The 26,507-nt window shown below is 33.3% G+C and overlaps 1 protein-coding gene across 1 annotated transcript in view; it reads right to left on the bottom strand.

Moving 5' to 3' along the window:
• Nucleotides 1-2,703: 2,703 nt before the first annotated feature.
• Nucleotides 2,704-26,507, bottom strand: part of CASD1 (CAS1 domain containing 1) — a 48,889-nt gene continuing 25,085 nt past the window's right edge. Inside the window, exons 8-18 of the mRNA XM_031665291.1 lie at nt 25,468-25,682; nt 23,112-23,534; nt 21,954-22,043; nt 15,979-16,098; nt 14,809-14,965; nt 13,328-13,407; nt 10,552-10,653; nt 8,397-8,537; nt 7,430-7,507; nt 5,265-5,357; nt 2,704-4,346 (exon numbers count right to left, since the gene is read on the bottom strand). Of these exons, the coding sequence (XP_031521151.1) occupies nt 4,080-4,346; nt 5,265-5,357; nt 7,430-7,507; nt 8,397-8,537; nt 10,552-10,653; nt 13,328-13,407; nt 14,809-14,965; nt 15,979-16,098; nt 21,954-22,043; nt 23,112-23,534; nt 25,468-25,682 (1,766 nt within the window). The 3' untranslated portion in view covers nt 2,704-4,079. The remainder of the gene's footprint in view (nt 4,347-5,264; nt 5,358-7,429; nt 7,508-8,396; nt 8,538-10,551; nt 10,654-13,327; nt 13,408-14,808; nt 14,966-15,978; nt 16,099-21,953; nt 22,044-23,111; nt 23,535-25,467; nt 25,683-26,507) is intronic.

The following is a 26,507-nucleotide window of genomic DNA, read 5'->3' as shown; positions in this document are numbered from 1 at the left end:
TGAAAATAAAGGGAAATACATTTAATTATGACATTTTTCTTAGTTTTACTTTGAATTTGAAATAATAATTTTAATAAATGTTTGGCTGGGTGCAGTGGCTCACGCCTATATCCTAGCACTTTGGGAGACCGAGGAAGGTGGATCACCTGAGGTCAGGAATTCAAGACCAGCCTGGCCAACATGGTGAAACCACGTCTCTACTAAAAATATAAAAATTAGCCAGGCCTGGGGGTGCACACCTGTAAGCGCAGCTCCTTGGGAAGCTGAGACAGGAGAATTGCTTGAACCTGGGAGGCAAAGGACGCAGTGAGCCGAGATCACGCCATTGCACTCCAGCCTGGGTAACAGAGCGAGGCTCCCTCTCAAAACAAAACAAAACAAAAGCAAAACAATTTTAATACTTTTTTACTAAGATGTAAAATGTCAGATGTTCGGGACAATTTTACTGCCAAGTCCTTGAAAAACAAAGAGTATTTTATTCAATTTCATATTCCCCCCAAATTGTTCATAATGGTTACTTTTGAACATAAATATTTGCATAATTTTTAAAGAAATTATTCCATATATATACATATATATACACACATACATATATAGACATATATACAGAATTTGGGTATTCCAATATTGTTATATTTAGGTTCTGGTACCATACTGAATGGCAGTTAAATAGCTTCCATTTGTGTCTCCTTGTTTCTACTATGACTATTAATATGGAAAGGCATAACAAATAGTGCCATTAAATTTTTGTAAGATTTAAAATCAGAAAATCAGGCCAGATATAGTGGCTCATGCCTGTAATCCCAGCACTTTGGGAGGCTGAGGTGGGTGGATCACTTGAGGCCAGGAATTCGAGACCAGCTTGACCAACATGGTGAAACCCCATTTCTACTAAAAATACAAAAATTAGCCAGGTATGGTGGCAGGCACCTGTAATCCCAGCTACTCAGGAGGCTGAGGCAGGAGAATTGCCTGAACCCAGGAGGCGGAGGTTGCAGTGAGCCAAGATCGTGCCACTGCACTCCAGCCTGGGTGACAGAGTAAGACTCTGTCTCAAAAAATTAATTAATTAAATAAAATCAGAAATCTACTCTGGAAATCAGTCATCAAGCACCACAATTTTGGGAACATAGTTTGGACCACCACTTCCTTTTCTGGAAACCATTTTTAGTATAAGAAAATGAGTCAGAATTCACCTTGCCAAGTAAGTTTCCCCAAATCACAATTATTCTAAGAATGAACAAATTAAGTCATAAATGTACGCAATCATTTTTGAATGTCTTTGCAGAGAAATATTCAAAGCGGTAAGATGGATTGAATTGCCAACCAAAACTGGCAATCTTTATTTCAGTCTCCACTATTAAGCTAAAAAGGTAATTTCTCTCTTGAATGATGTGAAGAATTGAATTTCTTTCAACTGTTCCAAAAATCTCTAAGTACAATACTACCTAATCTCCTGTCATACAGCAGACTCCCATGTGGTATATCCAATTCATCACGCAAAACACTGAATTGTCTGCAATGTAAGCCATGGAACACATCCAGTTTATGATATCAATGACTATATCCAGGATGCATTCTCTTTTTAATGTTTTAGTATAAAGTCATTTGAGAATAGAATAATGAATGAACTTGGGTTCCACATCCTTGTAAAACATTATTAATTTATGTGGGCTGAATTTTTAATGCTCCTATTGGTTATGCACAAAAATGGGAAGTTTTGGCAAAGGAAAGGACGAACGATTTGACATGGAATTCAGTCAAGCAATTACCTTTTAAAGCCAGATGGTAGATTTCTGACTGTGATTTCTATTATAGAAAATCTGAATTTAGAGAACCTCTGTGGTTTTATCTCAACTTTAGCATATCTAAACATCCTGTTGAAAATCTTATTCTGAAGAATGGTATGACTGAGTAATGCAACTGGTCAGTACCTGAGTCGATGCAGAAAACAAAATATTAAGACATTTACCATATATGCAGGTGCTACATTGTGGCAACTTCCACAATAACCTTTTAAGACTAATTAAGAAAATCAAATATAAAATACATTTGTAACTACAAATACATATTTAAATTATACAAATTATTATATGCATAATTATATGTAAAAAATAGTGCTTTATATTAAATAAGAACATGTGATGAAGAAACAGGGCTCACCAGGTAAGTTTTAGGCTTGAGTTCAAATAGGAGAGAAAAGCATATATTCACTTGGGCATCACTACTGAAGATGTAAGTGCTTCCAAAAATACACAGGGAGACTGGTCATCTTTCTTTTTCAATTGTTTCATCAAGAAGAACCTTTTCAGGTGATAAAACTTACAAGCTAAATTAAAATGCACTGTACTCATTGGCAAGCTACATGAACAAGAATAATGTGATCACAGTACTTGGAAGTTTTTGATTTATAACTATACTATTCTCTACTTATAAGGCTGCAGTCTAGGAGGCAGAGCAATGAATCATTACAATTGTCTATCTGGGAAATGTCAAAAGATTAAGTAAGGGCAAAAGAAGGGAGAAAAGGAAAGAACACACATTTCTGTCCAAGAAATATTCCTCAATTAATGGAGGTATATCAGTAGCACATAAATCCAGTGCTAAATACATTACATTTTTAAAATCTTCAAGCAAAATCACTAATGAACCATAATGCTTAAACTTCCTTGGTGGAAAGCAGATGACCCTCTGAAGCTCTGATAACTAAATGATTCTTTATTCAACTATCATTCGGTAATCTACCCCTACATACTAAGCAATTTAAAAAGCAAATTTAAGTTGAGGAAATAAATTAGATATTTGAACCAATCATTAATGGATCCAGCATTTTTGAAAAAGAACACAAAGAGTTTAATTGATACTTTGCCAATACAAAAATAAGCATCCACAGAATGTTTATTTACTGTTTAAATTACTCCATATTTTCATATACTGTGAACAGAAAATATATTTTACCCCACACATAGTAAAAGCAAACAAGTGCAATCTTTCAAACATTAAAATCATAATCAAATCTGTACAACAGATAAATAAATGTATACCTCTAACAGCCTGTAAAAAGAAAAAAAAAAAAAAAGCAAAAACATTTATTGACCAAATTCACCAGTTTACTTAAAATTCTACTTACGGTAATACAGCCCAATCATAACAACTTGCATGTTTACTACACTGTACAAGTTTAGACTGATAAATATTTAAAATAGGAGGTGGGTAATAGGAAATACCAAATGGTTATAAAGAGTTTTCCAAATATTGGAAATAATATACGAAAATTAATTAGTGGGGATAACATATTAAATGGATCCACAGGGTAACTGGTATTACACTGGTATAGCTTGAGGAAAGGAAACAGGTGAACGTTTGGATTGGAAAAAAAATTTTGGCTTTTTATAAAAAGAAGCAACAATAACATCAACAATGACAAAACCCTGTACTGGAGCCTCAGAACTATTCTGTGAGACAAAGCGTACAAAGATTTCGGCTTGCATACCTGAAAACCACAGTTAGGAAGAAAAATCATTTCAGAAAACATAACATCAGAACAAGAACACATATAAATTAAAGGTATACTGTTTATCATTCCACTTCATTGCACATATAAGAAAACAATACTGCCGTCATTCTTGAGTAAGAAAGTTTCCAATGAAATAGGAAGTTCCACAATGAATATAGGTGCAGACAGTCTTATTACCACAAATTTAGTTATATCAAAACACTCGGTGGTGTCACTAAGTTAATTAAATTATCTATATTCTTTACTGGAAAGGTAATCATTTCCCTGCCTTCATATGTTAACTTAAAATCATTTACAAATGGAAATATAGATTCAGTAGAAAAGACTTCACATGCAGTTCTATACAATGCATTCCGGTTTTTTGTTTGTTTAGTATTTCACATTGGATATGTACATTTCTAATATATACAACCACACATGTTCAACAGATATCACAGAATTGTCCTCTTGCCACAAACGTTTATATTTACATATACATTTATATCTCCAGATAGATGCTTTTCTCTTCTAGAGACACACAAAGTAAGCCTGAAGAGTTTAGGTTTTTTAGAATTTTTGGAACCTAATGTTTTGATTTATCTTGAATGGATGATAAGATGAGGAGTCCACAAAAAAATGCAGCTATACATGCCAACCTTTTCAAGAGAGATGAGTTATCTTTAGGAATAATAATCTGTGCAAGATCATTAGTGATCTGAGAAATTTCATGTGCCACACAAACAAATATGAAAGTGCTGACAATGATGTTGAGCATAGGGTTTCCAGGTATCAGTACCAAGATACCCCTTGTGTCCGCTGCCAGCCATATGTGATACTGGCAAATAAACAGCTAGGAGAAAAAATATTTAAGTCAGATATTTATAGAGGGTCCATGAATAAATTATAGTTTTTCCTAATTTAAACATTTGATCGCATAGTAACATTAGAAGGCTTTCCTAAAACCATTTTATTCTGTCTCACTATTGGCCCTGAAAAGTCCACTGCAGTCTACTCCTTAGAACTCCAACTGCTAATACAATCTCTCTTATAAATGAGACCAAAGAAAATAATAGAACAGTTATTCAGGAACTCAAAGAGGAATTTATTTTCCCTATTTATGAGACAATTTAATAAATCTTATACTCTAAAAACTCTAAAATATATGTTATGATTACAATATAAATTGTTTTAAAACATTCTATTTGAAATAATAAGGCTTGGACTACTCAGAATACATTTCAAAACCTACTGTTCAAACTGATTTTGTAAATAATTTCATATAATGCATCTTACAGAAAATGTAATGAGTTTATACTTTCTCCCACGATTTCCAATCATAATAAGGATAAATTTTATTATGGTGTGCATCAATAAACTGAATTCCAGTAATATATTTAATTACGGAGATGAACAAAAAATCAAAATCCCCTCAGCTTGATTTCATTTATATACCTGGTCTAATATTTTTCTCTCTTGATCTCAGCATCTTGGTTGTGCTTGAAAGCTCAAGACAATGTAAATAATACTTTGCAAGTAATCTATATCTAGTCATTTAAAAATAAGGCTTAAAAACATTCAAAAATACTTCAGTATTGTTGAAAGTTCTAAGTCTTTTCCTTGTAATTCCATAATAGCTTTGGTTTAGAAAAAAGTATGTCTGATTTTCATACTCACATATATATGTGTGATATTTACACACATACACATGTACATACACAAACATGTAACACCTGGCTGTGTAAGATAAGCAAAATATTAATGTACCAACCTCTAATGAAATTTTTCCAAACCAAGCAAAAAATGAACTGTAAACTGAACGGGCATATCCAGGGATGTTCCTTATTAGGATGAAGGCTAAAATCTAAAGAAAAAGCACAAAGGCAAATATTAATAATCTCTTTATTGAAAATTATTTTGTATAAAGCTTTCTTTTAAATGATAACCTTATTCTTTGTGAACTTGACACATATACAATGGTCTTCTTATATTCTAAAAGTATTAGAAAGTTATTTTTGTTCTAGAGCCTACTCAAACTAGATTTCTCAACACATGGTCTGTATGCTGCATACCAATGAACATTTTTAGTAGTTCATGACTGAACAATTTTATGTATACTGAAAAAATTACAAATTTGCCTAGGGCCCTTTGTGTAGAAAAAGTTGCTATCATATTTATGTAGCAACACTTCACAAAATCATATAATTTTGCTGCTCTCATAAAGTATCTGCTTGGTTGACAGTCACTCCCTCTCTTGACTCCCTTCAAAATTCTCCTTTGGCTGACAGCCATGATAGTATGGGAAATGGCATGGCTTTTAACATGTCTTCATGTTTGCTCTGCACGGCCTCGTAAATGATGTCTTGAACTATATTCACATGTACGATATTTTCCTCTCTAGATCTTTTCTCTCCCGAAAGAATCTCCAGCTTTTGAGATCCTGGCCTTTATTCCTCTCCCCTATCCTTCTGTACCAGGTGGAACAATCTTTCATTTTTGGTGGAACAATCTTGCATTTTCTTTTCTTCTTATTACTATTTTTTATTATACTTTAAGTTCTAGGGTACATGTGCACAACGTGCAGGTTTGTTACATATCCACACATGTGCCATGTTAATAATTGTCTCACATCCAATAACCAGCTTACCAAGCAAAGAATCCTTTCCTTAGAATCCACCCTCCTTATAAAAAAGCAAGAAACTATAAAGAAAAAAAGAATCTCCACTTTCACTACTACATTCCAGAAACTTTCTCTTATAAAAGGATTGACAAATCTGTTCACACTTCAGGGAAAAACTCATATTCAATGTTGATCATCTTCGGCATTTTGTCAAAGGATCTAAGGTCTCTAGGATGCATAAAAGATGAAGAAGGAGGAGATAATATGGGAAAAAGGAACCAAAGTGAACCACTCAGGTATAATTGAGTGATTCTCATGGGCAATAGCATCAAAAAGACTCAAGGTTAAATCTCGTCTTTTGCTTGTGTTAGTTCTGGGACTTGTGGCAAGGCACTTAATCTTGCGGGTCTTTTTCTTAATTCACACAAATAGAGATAAGCTTTACTTTGAAAGGTTGATGTGAACATTAAATGAGAAAACATACATAAGGTACTAATTATAGCACAGGTTGTGAGTCATTTAAAGAAACACTGTAAATAATTAATAGTACAGGTGATATACAAAATGGTGAAAATCATGAAGGTAAGACCTAAACAAAGGTTTTAAACATAAAACCATTTAATGAGTTTATTATAATAAAAGTATTGTGTAAGATGTACAACACTAAAAAGAATGTAGGCTCCAAGAGAGTAGGAACTATGTCTGATTTGGTAACCACTGCAGCCCTTGGCATAATATCTAGCATGTAGTATTAACTTCTTGGGTTTTTTTGTTTGTTTGTTTGTTTGAGACAGAGTCTTGGTCGTTGCCCAGGTTGGAATGCAATGATGCAATCTCGGATCACTGCAACCTCCGCCTTCTGGGTTCAAGTGATTCTCCTGCCTCAGTCTTTCAAGTAGCTGGGATTACAGATGCCCACCACCATGCCTGGTTAATTTTTGTATTTTTAGTAGAGACAGGGTTTCACCATGTTGTCCAGGCTGGTCTCAAACTCCTAACCTCAGGTGATCCACCAGCCTTAGCCTCCCAAAGTGCTGGGATTACAGGCGTGAGCCACCATGCCCGGCCGGGAATTAACGTTTTCTAAGGGCAGATTAAGTGAAAAATACTGAGCTACATCATTTTCACATATTAAATACAAGAACCCTTTGAAAGAGATTTTAATACCCCTACTACTACAGAGAAAGGAAGGGCTTAGAAAGATGAAGTAACTTCTCTACATTTTCTGGAGTTCAATCTCAAATCTCTCTGCCGCTAAAAACCATTTTCTTATCAAGAATTAAGATGCAAAAATTTCTCTAAATCAAGATAAGTACCTGCACCACAGAAACAGATGGATGAAGTTCATTGCATTCTGCTTTGTTTTTACAACTGCTAGCCCAGATGGAATAGGTCTAAAACAAAAAATGTATGGAAAAGTTCACAAAAACAAGTCTGGAAGAGGCATAAGCCTCACAGTGTTTTGTTTTGTTTTGTTTTGTTTTTTAACAGTTTTCTTCATTTATAACATTATACTTCATTATGCTATGTAACTATCAGTAAAAACCGCTTACAAGTTTGCTCATCACCTGTTTTGGTTATGTTCAACTGTCCAAACATAAGAAAGCACAGAGGGAGGTGCACAAGTCTGTGCTTTTCTGGAAATAGTGATCAAAAGGCAGTGATGGCTCTCCATATGAAACACTTTACATTAAATTTTCTCCCAAATTTACTGTAACTTTAAAAATTCCCATTTAATTGAGCTCTCATTTATTCTTCATTTTTAACTTATATACAGTCTCTTTAGAATTTAAGTCCAGTTAGAAAAATAAGGAGATATACATCGCCTCAAGCATTTAACATTACCTTGATTTGATCATTATGCATTGCATGCTTGCATCAAAATATCACATGTGCCCCATAAATATGAATATGTATTCATAATTAAAAATAAACAATTTTTAAAAACTATTGAAAGTATTTTTATAGATAAAAATATGGTTTATTTTGGCAAACATTTTGCATGCATTTGAGATAAATGTGTATTCTGCTGTTATTGCTTACCTAACTATTCTAACATCAGGTCAAATTGATCATGTCCTTAAGATAGTCTATAGCTTTACTAAATTTGTCTAGCTATCCTATCAATTACTGGAAGAGAAGTATTAAAATTTCTAAATATTAAAAAGAAAAATAAGGAGAAAACAATAAAAGATTTATTATTAAAAATAACTGATTATATTTCCATATCTTAACATTAATATTCCATACCATTTAGGATTTTGGAAAGTTTTCAAAACTTACCAAGAAAGAAACTACTGAAATAAACAATAGAAAATTTGAAATTTTGTTTGAAAAAAGAGGTTCACCCTTTCCTTCAGAAAGTATTTGACGCTTCTGCAAAGCCAGATAAATGAAAGCAAACAGCATTCCATGGAAAACTACCTGAAAAGTAAAGACAGAAAATCTGTTTTAAACAGTTAGTTTTCAAAAAACAGGAAAACTATTTGGTTAGTGAGGAATATATGAATAAAAGTAGGTAGGTTAAAAGCTTAAAGTTTGAAGTGTCTATGAAGGACTTCAACTTCAAGAGTGAAACTTCAAGAAATGAAATAAAGCTGATGATTGTTAGAAACCATCAGCAATAGACAAGCAAGCATCTCTTGGAACAATATGAGATAACGCTGGTTCATTCTGAGCCGTCTCAGTGGTAAGTGAAGTAATAACGACAATTTAAAAATAGAAAGAAACTCTCCTACAGACGTATGATAAAATTTAAATGCACCCAACAAAGATGAAACACATTTTATATCAGTCCTTTCAGTCAAATAAAACAAAGAATAACACCACCAGGTCATAATTTCGGAAAAAAGTACATGCTCAAAAAAGTGAAAAAAATATGGTAGAACAGAAAGTACACGAGCTTTCTCTTTTTAAACAAAGACTTAATGTGAACTATCATTGCAACAGACTGAACATTTCCTTCCACTCAAAATCGTAAGTTGAATCATGTTAATCCCCAGTGTGATAGTTTTGGAGGTAAAGCCTTTGGTTGGTCATTAGGTCAGAGCCTTCATGAATGGGATTCATGCCCTTTAAAAAAAAAGACCCCAGAGAGCATCCTTGCCCCTTGCAGCACGTGAGGACAGAGTGAGAAGTCGAGTGTCTATGAAACAGCAAGTGGGCCTTCACCAGACCAAATCTGCTGGTGTGATTTTACACTTCCCAGCTTCCAAAACTGTAAGAAATAAATTTTTGTTGTTTATAAACCACACAATCTATGGTACTCTACTACAGCAGCCTAAATAGACTGGGACAGTCACATCATAATACACTGCTCTAATGAGAATATTGGGTAAATTTAAAAATTATTTGATGTAGAGACTTTAGCAAACATTTTATTCAGATGTGGTTTTGAGATGCAATGTAGTACACTGGAAAAGTGCATAGGTGTTGGAAACTAGGAAAGGCAAAGAATAAGCACTAAGAAAACATTTGTTGGAAAAAAGAGATGAGTCAAAAATGAAAGGAAAAAATGAAAGAATTAAGTAATTAATAGTTATTTAGTATCTGTTTTCCAAATGCTGTGCTAGATGTACATTTTCTTGGCCAATTAAACCTTAATCCTTCTTCAAGATCAAGTTCATAGACTAATACAAGACACCGCTCTTTCTTCTTTGCACACTTCTACCACAAAATCTATATTGCATAGTTTAGTATCCTCTTATAATAGTAATCTTGGGTTTTAAACTAGATTCTTTTTTTTTTTTTTTGAGACGGAGTCTCGCTCTGTCGCCCAGGCTGGAGTGCAGTGGTCAGATCTTGGCTCACTGGAAGCTCCACCTCCCGGGTTTACGTCATTCTCCTGCCTCAGCCTCCCGAGTAGCTGGGACTACAGGCACCCGCTACCTCGCCCGGCTAGTTTTTTTGTATTTTTAGTAGAGACGGGGTTTCACCGTGTTAGCCAGGATGGTCTCGATCTCCTGACCTCGTAATCCACCCGCCTTGGCCTCCCAAAGTGCTGGGATTACAGATTTGAGCCACCGTGCCCGGCCTAAACTAGATTCTTAAAGCTTAGAAGCCTGTTGGGATGTCTTCTTTCTTTCTCTAATGTATACTTCATGGCATCAACATCTAGGGCACGTATTGAAACTCAATAAATATTGTTTTGAATGGCTGAAGCATATATACAACAGGTCACCTACAAATCAAAATTATAAGTCAGACAGGCCACATTATAGATAACATTTTAAAATAATATTTCCCAGCAGATATATATACACATGCATACTCTTTCACTGCTGTAAAGAAACGAGTGCAAGGGGTAGTGGACTGTTTTGATTTACTAAATCAACATCTTTCTTTATTCTGAAACTAAGTATAGATAGATCAAAAATTTCCACATCATTTTCCAACAGTATGATTTGAAATGACAAAATATCACAAAGTAAATACATACATAACGGTCTAACCTCCATCTGAACCACCATTCATATACATTCCCTTTCAGTTCAAAACACTTGGACAATGGCCAAAGAGAAAAGATCTTCTCAAATGCACCCTGAGAAAAGGAATCCAGAAAATAAATTAAGATGGTACAAGTCAATATTTGCTTTGCAATTCTATTATAAATTATAGTTTTCTAAAGTTTGGATTACATAAGAGTAATTCACAATGTTAAAATTTTGGTTTATTTCATTTGAAAATATCACTTCATTTGAAATGTATTTCAAATGAAATTTTTAAAATTTGAAAATAAATTTATCTTTCAATGACCAAGAAAGATGACTTAAAACTTGGTAAACTTATTTTCATTTCACATGAAAGGCTACTGAGAGCGTACAATTTTCTTAAGCCCCCAAATCAGAAAACCTGGTAATTAGAAAATCATTCTATATAAGGTTTTTAATCTCACAAACAAAATGATAGTATTTACTAATCAAACAGAAAAATACAAAATATTTCAGCCAATATGGTATCAATATCCCAAATAACAACTGTTAAAGTTAAAATATAGTTATCATTCTCCAAATGTCCTCAATAATCTATAATTAACTATTTGAGTTAAAAGAGTCCTCTGAATTAGTCACCTTACTCAATCAACCATACCCAAATGCCATTACCAGCCTTTGAAACAAAGTTTACAGTTTTACTCTGGTAAAGTTAGTGAATAGTACCCTCTTATGAATCTGACAGGTTGGAAAATCGGGGAATGAAGGGGCAGAAGTCTTGGGTACATTCCTGAACATTAACGAAGTCTTTCAAAGAAGAGAACAAAACCCTCAATTTTCAGAATAATCACAATGAACTCTCTATCAAGGAAAGCTCCATTATTAGACCTAATGCTATGGCATAAAAAGTGTAACATCATGATTTTTAAAGAGGCTATTAAAAAACAAAGAAAAAAGATGAAAATAATATTGTATTTTAGATAATGTTGAGTCTTTAGGTCAGAAGAACTTTATAATATTATTTTAATAAAATGCAACCGTCTCCATTTAGCCACAGAATTTAAAATGCACATAGCATATTAAAAAGAAGTTCTATCAAAATCTATGTCTCAGAAAATTAAGGATTTTTTTTTTTTTTTTTTTTTTTTTTTTTGAGATGAAGTCTCGCTCTGTTGCCCAGGCTGGAGTGCAGTGGCGCAATCTTGGCTCACTGCAAGCTCCGCCTCCCAGGTTCACGCCATTCTCCTGCCTCAGCCTCCCGAGTAGCTGGGACTACAGGTGCCCGCCACCACTCCCGGTTAATTTTTTTTGTATTTTAGTAGAGACGAGGTTTCACCGTGTTAGCCAGGATGGTCTCGATCTCCTGACCTCGTGATCCGCCCGTCTCAGCCTCCCAAAGTGCTGGGATTACAGGCGTGGGCCACTGTGCCCAGCCAGGGGTGATTTTTACCAAGAGTGGCAATCTGAAGTCTGAAGTGCTTATAGATCATATATACGTGTGTGTGTGTGTATATATATATAAACATGAATATAGATATACACTAGGTACATACCTCTTAGATAAAATATATGATCTTATGGATCATACACATGTAACATACCTATGAATATATATGATGTATATACAATTTAAAATTTTATCTCTAATTAATTTCTTATTATGTGATCAATAAACAAGTATTTATTAAGCACTATTTTGTGAAAGACAGTGGGCTTTTTGTTCTTGTCCAGTGGTCAACACTGACCCAAAGCTAGGGAAACATTCTTAATCCCTATATTGAATCTCTAGTCAGCTTTTCTTTCTTTCCCTCAGCAGTATCCACAGAGTGTTGGGAATTTTAATGAATAACTGTCAAGAAGTTGTTGCCGTAACCTAGCTATTTCATTATACATTTGTTAGTTGTTTCCTTATTTATCTTCTATAAAAAAGCTTGAGTGTCAGGCAGACATAACAGTGCTTTAAAGACCTCTAAGTATAAAAACAAATATAAAAGTCTACAAAAAGAAAAAAAAAAAAAACCCAAACAGCATAGGATTATACATACACACAAAATGCCTATAGGGCACTTCCTTCCGCCTGACACAGCCAGGTACAAAACCGAGTGTTGGAGATGTGAGTACACTGCAGAATATGACATAACTATAGGCATTCAAATTAAAATGTGTTGTTATAAATATCATGCTGCCCAAATAATACATCTCCCTGATGGATTTAACCAGCAGGTAGCAGACTGTCATCCTGTTAAAATAACAGAATATCTCAACCATCAGAATAGAAAAATACAAGGTTAGAGCTAAACAAAATGACCAAAAGTTTTATTTAATTAAACATACTATATATACGTAAACCCCTTTGCTCCTAAGTTGGTTTTACTAACTGCTAAAATTTTACCGTATGTAGTTATGGAAAAATCAAGTAATACTCTGATGCAATGAATAATACACAAACTAGCTGCAAATTCTGTCAAGAAAATTTTGATCTCCGCTTAGACTAGTGTCTTACAAGAAGCATTCAATAAATGTTTGATTGATCAAAGTCAAGTAAAATGGATCTTGAACAACTGCCAAAGGAAGAGCTTTAAATTGCTCTTACAACAAAAACAGTGGTAACAAAGTATATATATCTCAAAAGAACTACACTGAGTAGTCAACTACAGAGTGACATTTTTATTACAGTCATTAAAAAATGAAGCTAAAAAAAAGCTGACTCTTCTCACATGCTTTAATAGATTTGAACTTTAAAATGAAATATTAAAAAATATAAACTGAAAGGATTGTACAAACCTGAGAATATGCCAAAAAACATATGAATAACAGCAAAAAGCCTAGTTTCAACAGTAAGCCAAAATGCCAGAAACAATTTCCTAAGAGAGAAAATATTTAATTTACTAAAAAATAAATTTATATTACACAACATATTAAATACTCTCTATTTGATATATGTACATGCTGAATAGTTCTTAAAAGAATATAAGAATGCTTACAAGAATACACAAAATATACCTAGCTGGTATAAATTACAAGTAGGACAAAAAGAAAAACAAAGGATTCTTGCTAGGAATGAGGCTATAAAGTATAACTGATACCCTGTACACCTGCTGTTCATCCATTAGAAATAAATTTCAAAATGCCTCCTAGATTCAATTATACTTATTCATTATTCAAAGTTACAGCAACATCTGGAACAAGATGTTCAATATAATTCTAACAAACACTCTTGTTGAATATGACTTAGGTGATATTGCTTAAACATTAAAGTTCCAAGGAGAAAGCTTAAACTCCCTAATGGATTAGAGTTTAAATATAAAATGTATTATAACATATGCAAATTTAAAATTATGTGTTCAAAGTTTATACATATTGATAGTTTATTTGATCAATATGCTGGGTTTGTATAGAGAAATTAAATGACAAAGGCTGTCCAAAGACACTATTGGACTTTAATAGAGGCTAGACCTCAACTCATTCCTGAAAAATTATTTGATATTATACTGGAAGCCAATGGAAAAATATTTTTGACATATAATATTTGGTTGTGTCAAGTTAAATACATTTTTTAAAATAAAAAATTATTTTTCCAAAAAAGGAAGATTTTATTTTAATTATATGATCTTGAGGGTGAAAAAAGCATTAAGATAAATGACTGTGGCCTCACTTTGAACATTATTAGTAACTAACCATGTGAAATTTGAAAATAACAAGCTTTTGGGTATTTACGTTCCTTATATGTAAAACAGGTTGATAATAACTGCTTTAACGCTTGTCTAGAAAATAAATTATATTAGTGCTTTCAATTGTGTTTGACATAAGAAGCATTTTGCAAAGAAATATTTACTCAAAAATCTCAATATATACATAAGAAATCAAAGTAGAGCTGCCAAGATTGAAGCAAGACATAGGGGCACGGAGGCTTATTTGGCTTTCCCTTCTCTCTTTCAGCTCTCTCCACTCTGCCTCTGTATAAGAAGACAGTTTAAAAACTGTAGCATTAGTTAATATGTAAAATGGTTTTGAAGAATTTAAATTTAAAAAAGAAAAAACATATACAATGTAAACTATTATTCTCCACTGTTAATATTACTTTAACTACTTAGCTGTAACATTTTAGAAATATCGTTTAAGAACAGAACTTCAAAATGTCAAAACTACATATAAATTTAAACTGTCTATATCACTTAATAAAAATAATATCCTTTAGCAACTAAAAAGAAATTTCACACTTTGAAAAAATATATTTACTTACATTAGTAAGAAAGTATATTTACCGTTTGCTTTCTTTTGGATTATTTGTGGCCATAGTGCTAAAGTAACATATATGACCATGAACCATACAGTGACCAAGGGGACAAAGTAATAGAATTGATAAGGTCGATCCATTACTATACATAACACCACTACCAGGAAATTGAGACGAAATAAAACCTATTGAAAAGGAGAACAAAATAGTTTCATTCCAAGTAATGGTTTTCATTCTAGGTATACACAAACAGCAAAGGCAGAATTTCTCTGACAGAGTATAAATGGCTAAGACTCAGTAATGACTGTAAAAGTACATATTACTAATCCCTTAAATTACATTTGTTCTACAATCACCGTAAAGAGTTGAATATAACATATGCATACATCATTACATTAACTAAATCCCAGCAAAGCACCAACCTAGGCTGTCCTCTGGCTATAATTGCTATCTTGCTAAAGGAGAAAAAAGCAGTCCTTCTGAGGGCTATAGTTTCGCAGCACAGATTATATTATCTTAAGAAAGCATTGTCCATTTCATCTAGTTTAATGTTGATTTACCCCATTTGGGATCAAATTAAGAGTTGTCATACATACGAAATAGTATTACTCAAAACTCAAATTTATAAGTGTCTTTGGGACTTTCATAACAGTCATTTCAGATATCAGTTTAATGTCATTCAAAAAACACAGAATTTGGGCAGAACTTTATTAGTGCTCTACCACTTACTATGTGACCTTGGGCAAATTATTTAAGCTCTCTGAGCCTCACATTCCTCATCTGTAAATATAAGGATAACAACTCAAGGTTGTAATGTGGGGTAAATGAAATAATGTTTAGAAACTACTTAGCACTAGGTAGAAACTTAATTAATATTCATCCTCTTCTCAGAGAAAGAAAACATAGCACATTATACTAATTCCAGGTAACTGTCTGTTTCTACAAAACCAAAGTGAATCAGCAATGCTGTCTCTTGTGTACCAGCGCTTTTATTATATATTAAATTATATTTTCCTTCTTTCACTATTTATCTTGAAATACTAAACATAGAACACAGAATACAACTTTACAGTGCTATTTCATAAATTCAAATTATTCATAGTCTTATAACGACTATATTTATATTTTTTCTCAAGTTAATGATTTCTCAAGAAAGCATGTTCAACTGAAAGAAAAGGAAATAACAGTGCATTCCTACCTGACATACTCTATGGATTCCAAAATCTCCTTTGATCCAGAAGTATGAGAAATGACCATACCCTGTTTGAAATAAGTATGCAGCAACCAGAACTCGAATGTGCATGTATACAGGCAAAAACTGTTGACAAAGATAAACAGGTAAAACATATGTTGGCATCAACTACACCTTGGATTATCATAAAAAGTACATTTAACAAAGATAATAAATCATTATTAGCACTTGGCATCAGTTCAATCACAACGTTGATTCTCATAAGTTAATCATTATAGCAAGGATTACAAAAATGTAGAATTGGAATTGGAGAGACCTAGGTTCAAATTCTAATTCTGCTACTTTCTAACATGACTGAGTTTTCTGATTTGCAAAATGAGACTATTCCTTCCTTCCTTGAAGGGTTCTTGTGAAGGATGAATGAGATAATAAATGTGAAGCACTTTATACATTAACTTGAAACCAATTAAAATTCAATATATGATAGCTATAATTATTAACTGTCATACATCCTGAATGCAAGATGGATTTGCACTTTTACCCAGTGTAAACATAATTTAGGAATATTATTTCCCTCCCACTCTTATTTTACAAAACAATTTTGTTTTACACTCCTACATCACTATCTTCATCATTACCAAGTCCCTTTGTGTCATTAATTATGGTATTTGAGAGCATCACATCTTTACTTCTAAGTTGAATGAAATACAACACATTTGAATCCACATATGATAGAAGGCACCAAAAATGTTATCTAATTTACTAGCACTAATTCTCATAACCTTAGAACACTGTCATTCCACCTATCTACCACCTGCTGGCCCTTTATGTGTACAAGCACAATTTCCACAGCATAATTTGTACAGTGCTTTTTTTTTTTTTTTTTTTTTTTGAGACAATCTCACTCTGTCATCCAGGCTGGACTGCAGTGGCGTGATCTCGGCTCACCACAACCTCCACCTCTTGGATTCAAGCAATTCTCCTGCCTTAGCCTCCCAAGTAGCTGGGACTAAAGGCGCCCACCACTACATCCAGCTAACTTTTTGTATTTTTAGTAGAGACGGGGTTTCGCCATGTTGGCCAGAACTCCTGACCTCGGGTGATCCACCCGCCTTGGCCTCCCAAAGTGCTGAGATTACAGGCGTGAGTCACTGCTCCTGGCCATACACTGCTTTCTAAAGTGATCTTTAAGGCTGGGTGCAGTGACTCAAGCCTGTAATCCCAGCACTTTGGGAGGCTGAGGCAGGTGGATCACCGGAGGTCAGGAGTTTGAGACCAGCCTGGACAACATGGTGAAATCCCATCTCTATTAAAAATACAAAAATAAGCCAGGCATAGTGGCACACACTTGTAATCCCAGCTACTCAGAGGCTGAGGCAAGAGAACCGCTTGAATCTGGGAGGTGGAGCTTACAGTGAGCCAAGCTCACGCCACTGTACTCCAACCTGGGTGACAGAACAAGACTCCGTCACAAAAAATAACAAAAATAAAGTGATATTTAAAAGGCTTGTTCAGTGACATGCAATCCTTGTAATTATAAGGCCATTGTTTTGGGGGTAATTACTAGATCTATGTAAAATTTCTTTGGCTTCTATTTTACGAACTCATCTGATCATCTCTGCAGTTACCTAGCATTAACACTGCTTGTGATCATTTCAGGTTAATGTGCCTTTCCCAAGTGATACTTTGTAGGATAAAATAAAGTAATTGGGCAGACACATTAAATAGATTTTACAAGTCCTGAAATATATGCATCTTTTGCAAACAACCTTGAATTCATCTGTTTCTTTTTTGACAGATATTTCTTCTGGGGAAAAAAAAACAAACAAACATGAACTTAGATCGTAAGTTCTTCTACACAGTCTCCACTCTAAGCAAACTTAGAGATTCCCTGTCTCTTAAACTGATCCTTCTTGTACTCTTTTGTCAAGTCTCTTTTATTTACCTGCTTATTCTTGCCCTGGAATGTTCTTCCCCTAAGCGTTTTGCTTATTCAAATCCTACTCTTCTTCAGAGCCTGGTTCAAAACTCCAATTTTTGCTATCAGATGAATGTCATTTCTCCTTCCTGAGTTCCTACAGCACCTACAATCTACATATCAAAGAGTTTTTATTTATTGCCCTTCATCATGTTTTTTTTAAATGACTTATTACATCAGAAATTTTCAAGAAGGGTGTAACATATTAGAATCACAAGGATGGAGGCAGGAAATGTACTGAAATAACCTCAGAATTCATCTAATCCAAATCTGTGCCCTTACCTCATTCTTGAATGTACTCTAAAATATCCCCTTCGTGGATTGTCTAAGCATCTTTTAATAGCAGAAAACAAACTCCCAACGCAATCCATTCCACCTTTAGATGGTCACTAACTGCTATAATGTTCCTTTTCATGGAAAGTAGAAACCTAACTATATGTAAAAGCTACTAAGTTCAATCCTCTAGAGCAGCGCTGTCCAACAGAAATAAAATAAAATGTGAGCCATAAGCAATTTTCTAATGAGGCTACATTTTAAAAGTTAAAAGAAACAGGTAAAATTAATTTCAATACATATATTTTATTTAACCCAATATATTCAAAATATTATTTTAATATATGAGCTATTTTCATTCTTTATATAAAGTTTTAAAATCTATTACTGATTCATCATAATTAATCATATTTAATGTGGTATATATTTCACACTTACAGCACATTTGAATCCTGAATAGCTACAAAGTGCTCAACAGCCACATGCAGCGAATGGGGCTAGCACAGCGGAAAGTCTAGCTCTAGAGTCTGTCAGAGCTAACTCACTTTTACATCTGATGGCTCTATAAATATTTGAAAACAGATGTCGAACCTAGGTTAGTCATTCCTAATTACTTTAAGCACTCTCCATAAAACATGCTTTCAACTCCCTTAAAGACTGGGGCTGGGACTACAAAGTTGGGTTGGTTATTACATTTAAACAGTAAGTATAGTTCATTTAAACAAAATTAAATACTGTAACAACAATTTTCCAAGTTTTTGCCGATTTTGGCCTTATTGCAAATTTCATGTAATATTTATTCCAACATTTTAAGATATTTTAAATAAACAGAAAAGTTGTACTAGTACAATGGACACTTATATGCTGTATGCTGGACCTTTTAAAAGTATGTTGCAGACCATGTGACAGTGCTCCTAAACTATTTCACCACGTATATCTCAGGAAAAAAGGATGGTTTCTTACATGACCACATTATCATTACCATAACCAATAAATTTAATACAAAGACAACAGTATTTACTGTATGATCCATATTCAAAATTCTCTATTATTTTGTTATGTTACTTACAACAAAAATTTATTATTAAAAATATGTATGAAATTTCAAGTTTACATTACAGTTAATAGCTAGTTTGACTTCCGGTTCTGCTCTTTCTTTAGTCCCCCATATATTCTCATGACCTTTCATTCAGGTCTTTCCATGGAAGTTACAAACTCTTCAAAGGCAAAAAAAAAAAAACACACACAAAAAAAACGAAACAATGGAACACAAAATCCATCTACCATATATACCAAACTCACTATTCTCTTCATATTAAATTCACATTTAATCTATATTTCATATATACACTTTAAAATAATATTTACACTAACAATGAGAATCTGTCAGACTATAAGGATTATTTTCATAATTCTCCAGAATTTTTGAACAGTTCTTATCTTTTAGCATAAAAACATGACACAACTGAAGTTTGAGATTTTATTCAAAATAAAAAATATTAATTAAAATAATCATGTTAGAAAGTTTTTAAGATGAGTAATCCCTCAAATATCCAAGAATCAAGTCCCCAAATATGCTATAACGTATACTAATAATGTTTTGCCTATGTAGATAAAGCAAATTTTTTAACCACAACATCCTATACAAAAGAACAGGGATATGTTAATTAATCATTGTAAATGATCTGTTAGTGAAAAGTATGTCCTTCCAGAACAGAGATTTTTTAAAATTGTAAATTAGAATATATTAGGATGCAGTGTAAGATATATTAGAATGTTAGGTTGGTAAATGATTTTAATAGAATACCAAATTGCCTTCATCCTTTTATGATATAAATCCCTTCTTGAATCACTGAATTGAGGGACTTAATCTGCCATTAATTCTCTCTACCTGATTTTTTTTAAACAGTAGTATCACCCTTTAATATGTCAGCAATTAATTATGTCTCTAAGTGGTATTTTCTTAAAACAAATTCCCATTACCCAGTCTTTATTCACACATCAGAGATATTCTTAGGATTCCATTTTCATCTCCACTTACTTCTTAGAGAATCTCTGGATTTATACTACAAATTCTTAGCTGGGCTTATAAACTATGTCTTACTATCTCCATCTCTCCTTGCCTTGGATCATTTACACTATCTTGGCTCTTTCATAATGACTCAAATTCACTAGCTTCCCTTCAGCTGCAGCATCACAGGAATTTCCCTATTGCAACAAATATACATATCATAGCCAAATAATTTTAGTAAAATTTATACTTCATTTCTCTGACTTCTACACTTCAAATAAATAATTCATAAAATCATAATTTTTGAAAATAATAAAGAGACAAGAAAGACATCCTTCAATTGTTAGAGATATCTGAAAAACACTAGTAACCATGTTATTTATCTTCTTAATGCTGCTTAAATCTTCAAAATACTCCTTTCTGGGCAACACTCCTCTCTAACTTCAACTTATCATTGATGCACGTACTGTTTATAGATGTGTGCTTTCTGTAAGCAAATAGAACAATAAAAAACAGTTCAGTTGTTCCAAAATTATGAATTTCTTAAAATTTTCAAACATATTTTATGGAAAGTTTGCATCTTCACTATAAAAGTTTATGTGAAAAGTGGCTGTTAGGCTCAGTCACAAAAGTTTGTTTTAACTGTAATGTGGCTGGGGTGTTAAAATTCAGAGCACACATTTTTTTCTAGCCCTGCCACATCCAAGGTGGCCAGAGATTATAATAATCCTGTCTTTTAAGACACCTATGGAGAAGGAAAAAAATATTTTTTCCAGGTACAAAAGGCACTAATTAGGTGACCAAAGGAAGGGTCCTCCACAGCACAGAGGAGACAATAGTACTTAGCACTTAGGAAGTATGGCACACTCTACATAGTCTACAATGGTAGTTCGCCTGTATTTGGATTCTTTGAACACTGAGGCAAGAGAGTTGTAAGTTTTTTAAACTTTAAAAATGTAAAAACAGCTAGTCACACTTCCTAAAAGACAGTGAAGTATAGAACATAAACTATAATAATCAAATTTGATTTCTTCTGGTAGTAATTTGCCTATTCTACATCCTTTATAATCATCATCTTCAAAGTTTATTTTTTTCTTGTTTTTATTGAGACGGAGTCTCGCCCTGCAACCCAGGCTGGAGTACAGTGGCGAAATATCGGCTCACTGCAACCTCCATTCCCTGGGTTCAAGTGTTTCTCCTGCCTCAGCTTCCCGAGTAGCTGGGATTACAGGCATGCACCACCATGCCCGGCTAATTTTTGTATTTTTAGTAGAGACAGGGTCTCACCATGTTGGCTAGGCTGGTCTTGAACTCCTGACCTCAAGTGATCCACCCGCCTCGGCCTCCCAAAGTGCTCGAATTAGAGGCATGAGCCACTGCACCTGGCCTCTTCAAAGTTTCCTGATAACTTCAAATTAGCTGTTCAATAAGATGGCATAAAATAATACCCTTAGATATCAGCTATTTCTATTACATTAAAAATTAAGGCCAAGTAAATACAAATCAATTATTGCCTTATCTTTTTTAAAAAAAAATTTTGCTTTTAAAATTACATTTTCTCAAAGAGTTAGGAGAATGGAAAGGCAGAAAGATTAAGTGGGAAATAAGAAGGGTCTATAACTGGTAGAGAATATAAAACACAGAAAAGCTAGTGCCCTTAAAGAAACATTAAAATGACATCATTTCCTGTACTTTCTGAACTTAAATTCCAATACTTACTGTACTTGCTCCAGAAATGTGATAAATCAAAATCACAAGTTGCATCCATCCTTTCCATTCATCTGTTTGTTCTCTATTTAATACTTTGGTCTGTGTAAAGGAACCAAAATCTCTTTTAAAATTTATAATACAGAAATTATTTAACAGTATATAATAAGTATGTTAAAAGTCTTCTTACAGGACATAAAGCTAATGCTTCTGTCAAAAGAACCTTGATGGTGGTGAGAAAGAGTTAAAAACTGTCATTTTATTTCTTGCTAAAAGATAGTGTAAAACTATTTTAAATATAATATGAATCTGAAAAATATAAACTAAAGAGATTTTGAATATTTAAGTTGATCCCCTTGGTTTTGTATTAAATGACAATGTATTAAAATTAAATGTACTAAAATTAAACTATGGCAGATGTATTTATAAATCTAAAAATGGCATTCTATAATTTTCTTTAGAATTTCAGAGTTAAAAGGATCTTACACTTCCCCTACACTTCATTGACAGGAAAAAAAGCTCTACCATTACAGTTTACTTTCCCCAATATATTCTCACTGAAGATGAATAACTAATTAATAATCCTCACAGGAGAGGTATGTTTTACAATAGAATTCAGTAATTCAAATAAATCATGCCTTGTAAAGAAGTTACACAAATATTTTGAGCAATGACAGCAATTCTAAAATAGGAAAATCAGAATACTGTGAGTAGTGGTGGCCACATCATTAAGTTCTAATTGGTACGTATATATGTCTGACTGATAAATATATAAATATAAAATGTCTGTGTGCATAGGTATTTGTTAATATAATCATATTATTTTACTTTATAAAAGATAATAGTATCTCATGCTTGAAGACCATTATAAAATCAGAAGTACTTCAACTTTCTCCATCAACAAGCAGGCAAAATAACACTAAGTCATGAAATCTTTTTCACAGGTCATATTTCTCAACTTTTCAACATTTTCACGTGACTCTGACCTTTCTCCAAACTGTTCCGAAAAAGCAACAGTTAAGAGTCCACCAAGTGAAGTGTAACTACAATATTCCTTCATCTTCATCTATATACCTGTTTGTATATTGTCACGATAAATGATATTAGTTCTTTAACAGAGTTTATAATGATAAAAAGGGTAACATGAGTTAAAAAGAAAATGACTCTTACCTCTTTAGTATTTTCATTGTAAAATACTCCCAAAACCAAAATGTAGATAATTGGAATAAAGAAAGATGAATGTGTATAAAATTTGTTTTCCTTCATGAACAGATTTGCACGGTCACACATGTAGAAATATGCCATAATCAGGCCAAGTTTGCAGAAAGACTGTAAAAGTATTTCTAATGAAGACACAGGGGTATTGATAATATTTTTCTTTTCCTCTCCACTTTCCAAATCAGTACACGGCTTATTCTTCCGATGAGCATTACGATGAATTATGTAAAAAATTAAATATCCGATAATACATAAAGTGAAAAAACAAGCAGCTAGCTTCTGTATGAGAGTAAGAGGAGGCCGAGGTTGACAACAGGACCCATCCACAGGCTTCAAAATCTTATTGCAGTACACGTTCATAAGAATCATTGCACTCTGTGAACAAATCAAGTTATTTGGTTATTATCTTGTCAGTGATGTATTTCACATTAAATTTTCTCCAGTGACTACTACTGAGTTTTTAGCACTGAAACCAGAATGCTTTTGTATCTTTTGCTACCATTTCCCAAATCACGCAAATAATGGTATTCCTTCCATCTGTAACAGCTAGTTCAGGGTGTTTCAAACTTCTGGGGCTATGAACCAAAATACAAAATTCATTTTATAATGTGACCCAGGACATTTACAGGAAACAATACCTATCCTTACTACTTGGAATGCACTCCGAGATTGTTCTATTCTTTTTTTTTTCCCCAACACCAATTTCATGGTTGTTAATGGGTTGTGACCTTTAGTTAAAAAAATGCTGACAGACATCAAGGACCAAAGAATTTTAATTAGAAGACTTTCAAAACAAAAGATATCAGGACACTTAAGATAAAGTCTACTGTTTAAATGTGGGGGAAAAAAAAAAAGCATAAAATAACTGCCACTAAAAAATTAGTAATTTTTAGCTAGCAATATTTGTAATAGGTCTTTCATTTGGATTATAGTTTATAGGCCATTTAGGATTCTACAGTTTTAAGATATCTAATGTTAAATAAAACTTAGAACCTTCAACATGGTTTAATTATAATAAAATTATTCTGGGAAAGTTGTCAAGAGTCTGTCTAGTTGAAGGTTGAGTCAAACTCTAGTTTTATAAAAACTTCGTAGTTTAGGCATCTGTGGAACTCTAGATGATTATGTTATTTAAGCCTAAACATTCAAAATAAGCAAGATTCGAGGAAATCTCATCCTTTTAGCCTTAAGACTGCAGGTGGTTTTATGCCTGGCACTCTTACAGATACTAGCCTGCAAATTCCACTGCAAGGTTCTTTACCAGCTTTTAGGGGGTTCATCAAGCCCTTTTATGTATATGGAGAACCATATGTATATGCAAACATACACATTATTCTGCAGGAGAAGAACAAAACCCTTGTCTTGTATCAGATACTCAAAGGGCTCATGCAACTCTCACAAAGGTTAAGAACCACTGCTTAATGAGAAAAAAACTAATTTGTTCCACTGTTTGTTAAAATTTATAGTTATGTAGTTCTCTTTCATACTTAACCTAAATCCCCTTCCATAGGTCAACTTGGATTTGTTCAGTATGTACTCTGTATCTTGAATAATGCTTAGGATAGAAGAGTTGTAAGAATTCTTTTTTTCTTTTCTTGAGACAGAGTCTCTCTCTGTCACCCAGGCTGGAGTGCAGTAGTGGGATCCTGACTCACTGCAACCTCTGCCTCCTCGGTTCAAGCAATTCTCCTGCCTCAACCTCCCGAGTAGCTGGGATTACAAGCATGTGCCACCACGCCCAGCTAATTTTTGTATTTTTAGTAGAGATGGGGTTTCCCTGTTAGGCTAGTCTCGAACTCCTGACCTCAAGTGATCCACCTGCTTCAGCCTCCCAAAGTGCTGGGATTACAGGCATGAGCCACCACGCCTGGCCAGAAGAGCTACAGGGAAATAATAAAAATTATTTTAAGCATTAAAAAGTGTATTCTTCATTGAAGCTTAATCTTATAACCTTAAGGTTTAACATAAGGAGAACATAGAAGCAGTAGTTTTTAAACGTGAGTGTGCTGAGAACATATACGCTTCTGAGGAGACAATGTATATTAACAGTGATTAGTACTCAATAAATGAAGTTTAATTTCCCTTCTTCCCTAACTTCTTTCTCTCTTAGAATGTACCAAAACTCTTATGTACATATTCAGCTAGATGACAGAAAGCAAAAGTATTTCTAGATGTATCTATACAGAATAACTACAAGTTACTAGGACTGCAATAAAATAAATTATTTATAACCATGTTATAATGACTTATGGCTTAAAGCAATTGATATTATAGTCTCCATCTACTGATATATGTAAAAATTTCTTACAGTTTCTCTGCTTGATTCAGGAAGATGTAAGCCATCCAGAGATTCCATGATGGTTTCTTGAGCAATTAATTTGGAAACACTGAACATCTTAACATTTGATTTAGAATTTCTGGTGCTACTATTCAAAATACTGACTGCAGCTTCATTGTAAGCATCTATCTTCTCATTAGTGATCATCTTCCTATTTTCACTTAATAGATCTTCATAAACAGGATCTGCATGTGAGATACATTTTTAAAAACACATTTTAAAAATCCCTATTGGTAAAAATCGTGATCATGCATGTTAGCTGTTCCACATTTCAAATGTTGTTTTTAAAAGTATAGATGATACCAGGTACCTAATAATTCATTTTTACATAAAGCTTCCCAAAGTTTGCAACAGATTTCCCATTTTATATTCAAGTTTTGAGTCAAGCAATATCCCTCTCAAATTTAAAGAACTGTTGTCCCATCTCTATATACACAGATTTGGGGAAATATTTTTATGCTCTAGCATGTCTTAAGAGTTTAACATTTTTGGATGCTGGGATATAATGGGTAACAAGAAATCTAAAATTAGTTATAGAAGATTGCTTAAATAAAAATAGCTGCCCATCTTTTTTTTCTCTTGTCACTGCTTAATTCTGTAAACTTTGTTCATACCATTAGGAGGTAATATTATTGAGGCTCAAGGTCTGCCTATTGTCTTATCACTTACTATAAATAAATTTAATTTTTCCTCATTTTAATATGAGAAAGGTTAACAATGAGTCTGTGAATAAAATAGGAATTATGGAACAGATCATCACTACCATTTTTCTTATTCCTTTCATTTTGACATTCAACTTGGAAATAATAAGAATTCCTGACAAAAAGCATGAATTGCTAAAATATCCATGACATTTCATATTGTGCTAGGCATTAAATAACATTCAATAAATTCCTAAAATGAGTTATCCTAATGTCTACTAAGAATTTCATTACCAAGCATAAACTAGATTGTGTAAATTTAAACATATTCTGTCAATTCAAAAGTGTATTTTACTTAATTATTTTTAT

The sequence above is a fragment of the Papio anubis genome, chromosome 4 (assembly GCF_008728515.1).
Source record: "Papio anubis isolate 15944 chromosome 4, Panubis1.0, whole genome shotgun sequence".
In the NCBI taxonomy this organism is placed as follows: Eukaryota; Metazoa; Chordata; class Mammalia; order Primates; family Cercopithecidae; genus Papio; species Papio anubis.
This window is presented reverse-complemented; position numbering and strand designations above follow the sequence as displayed.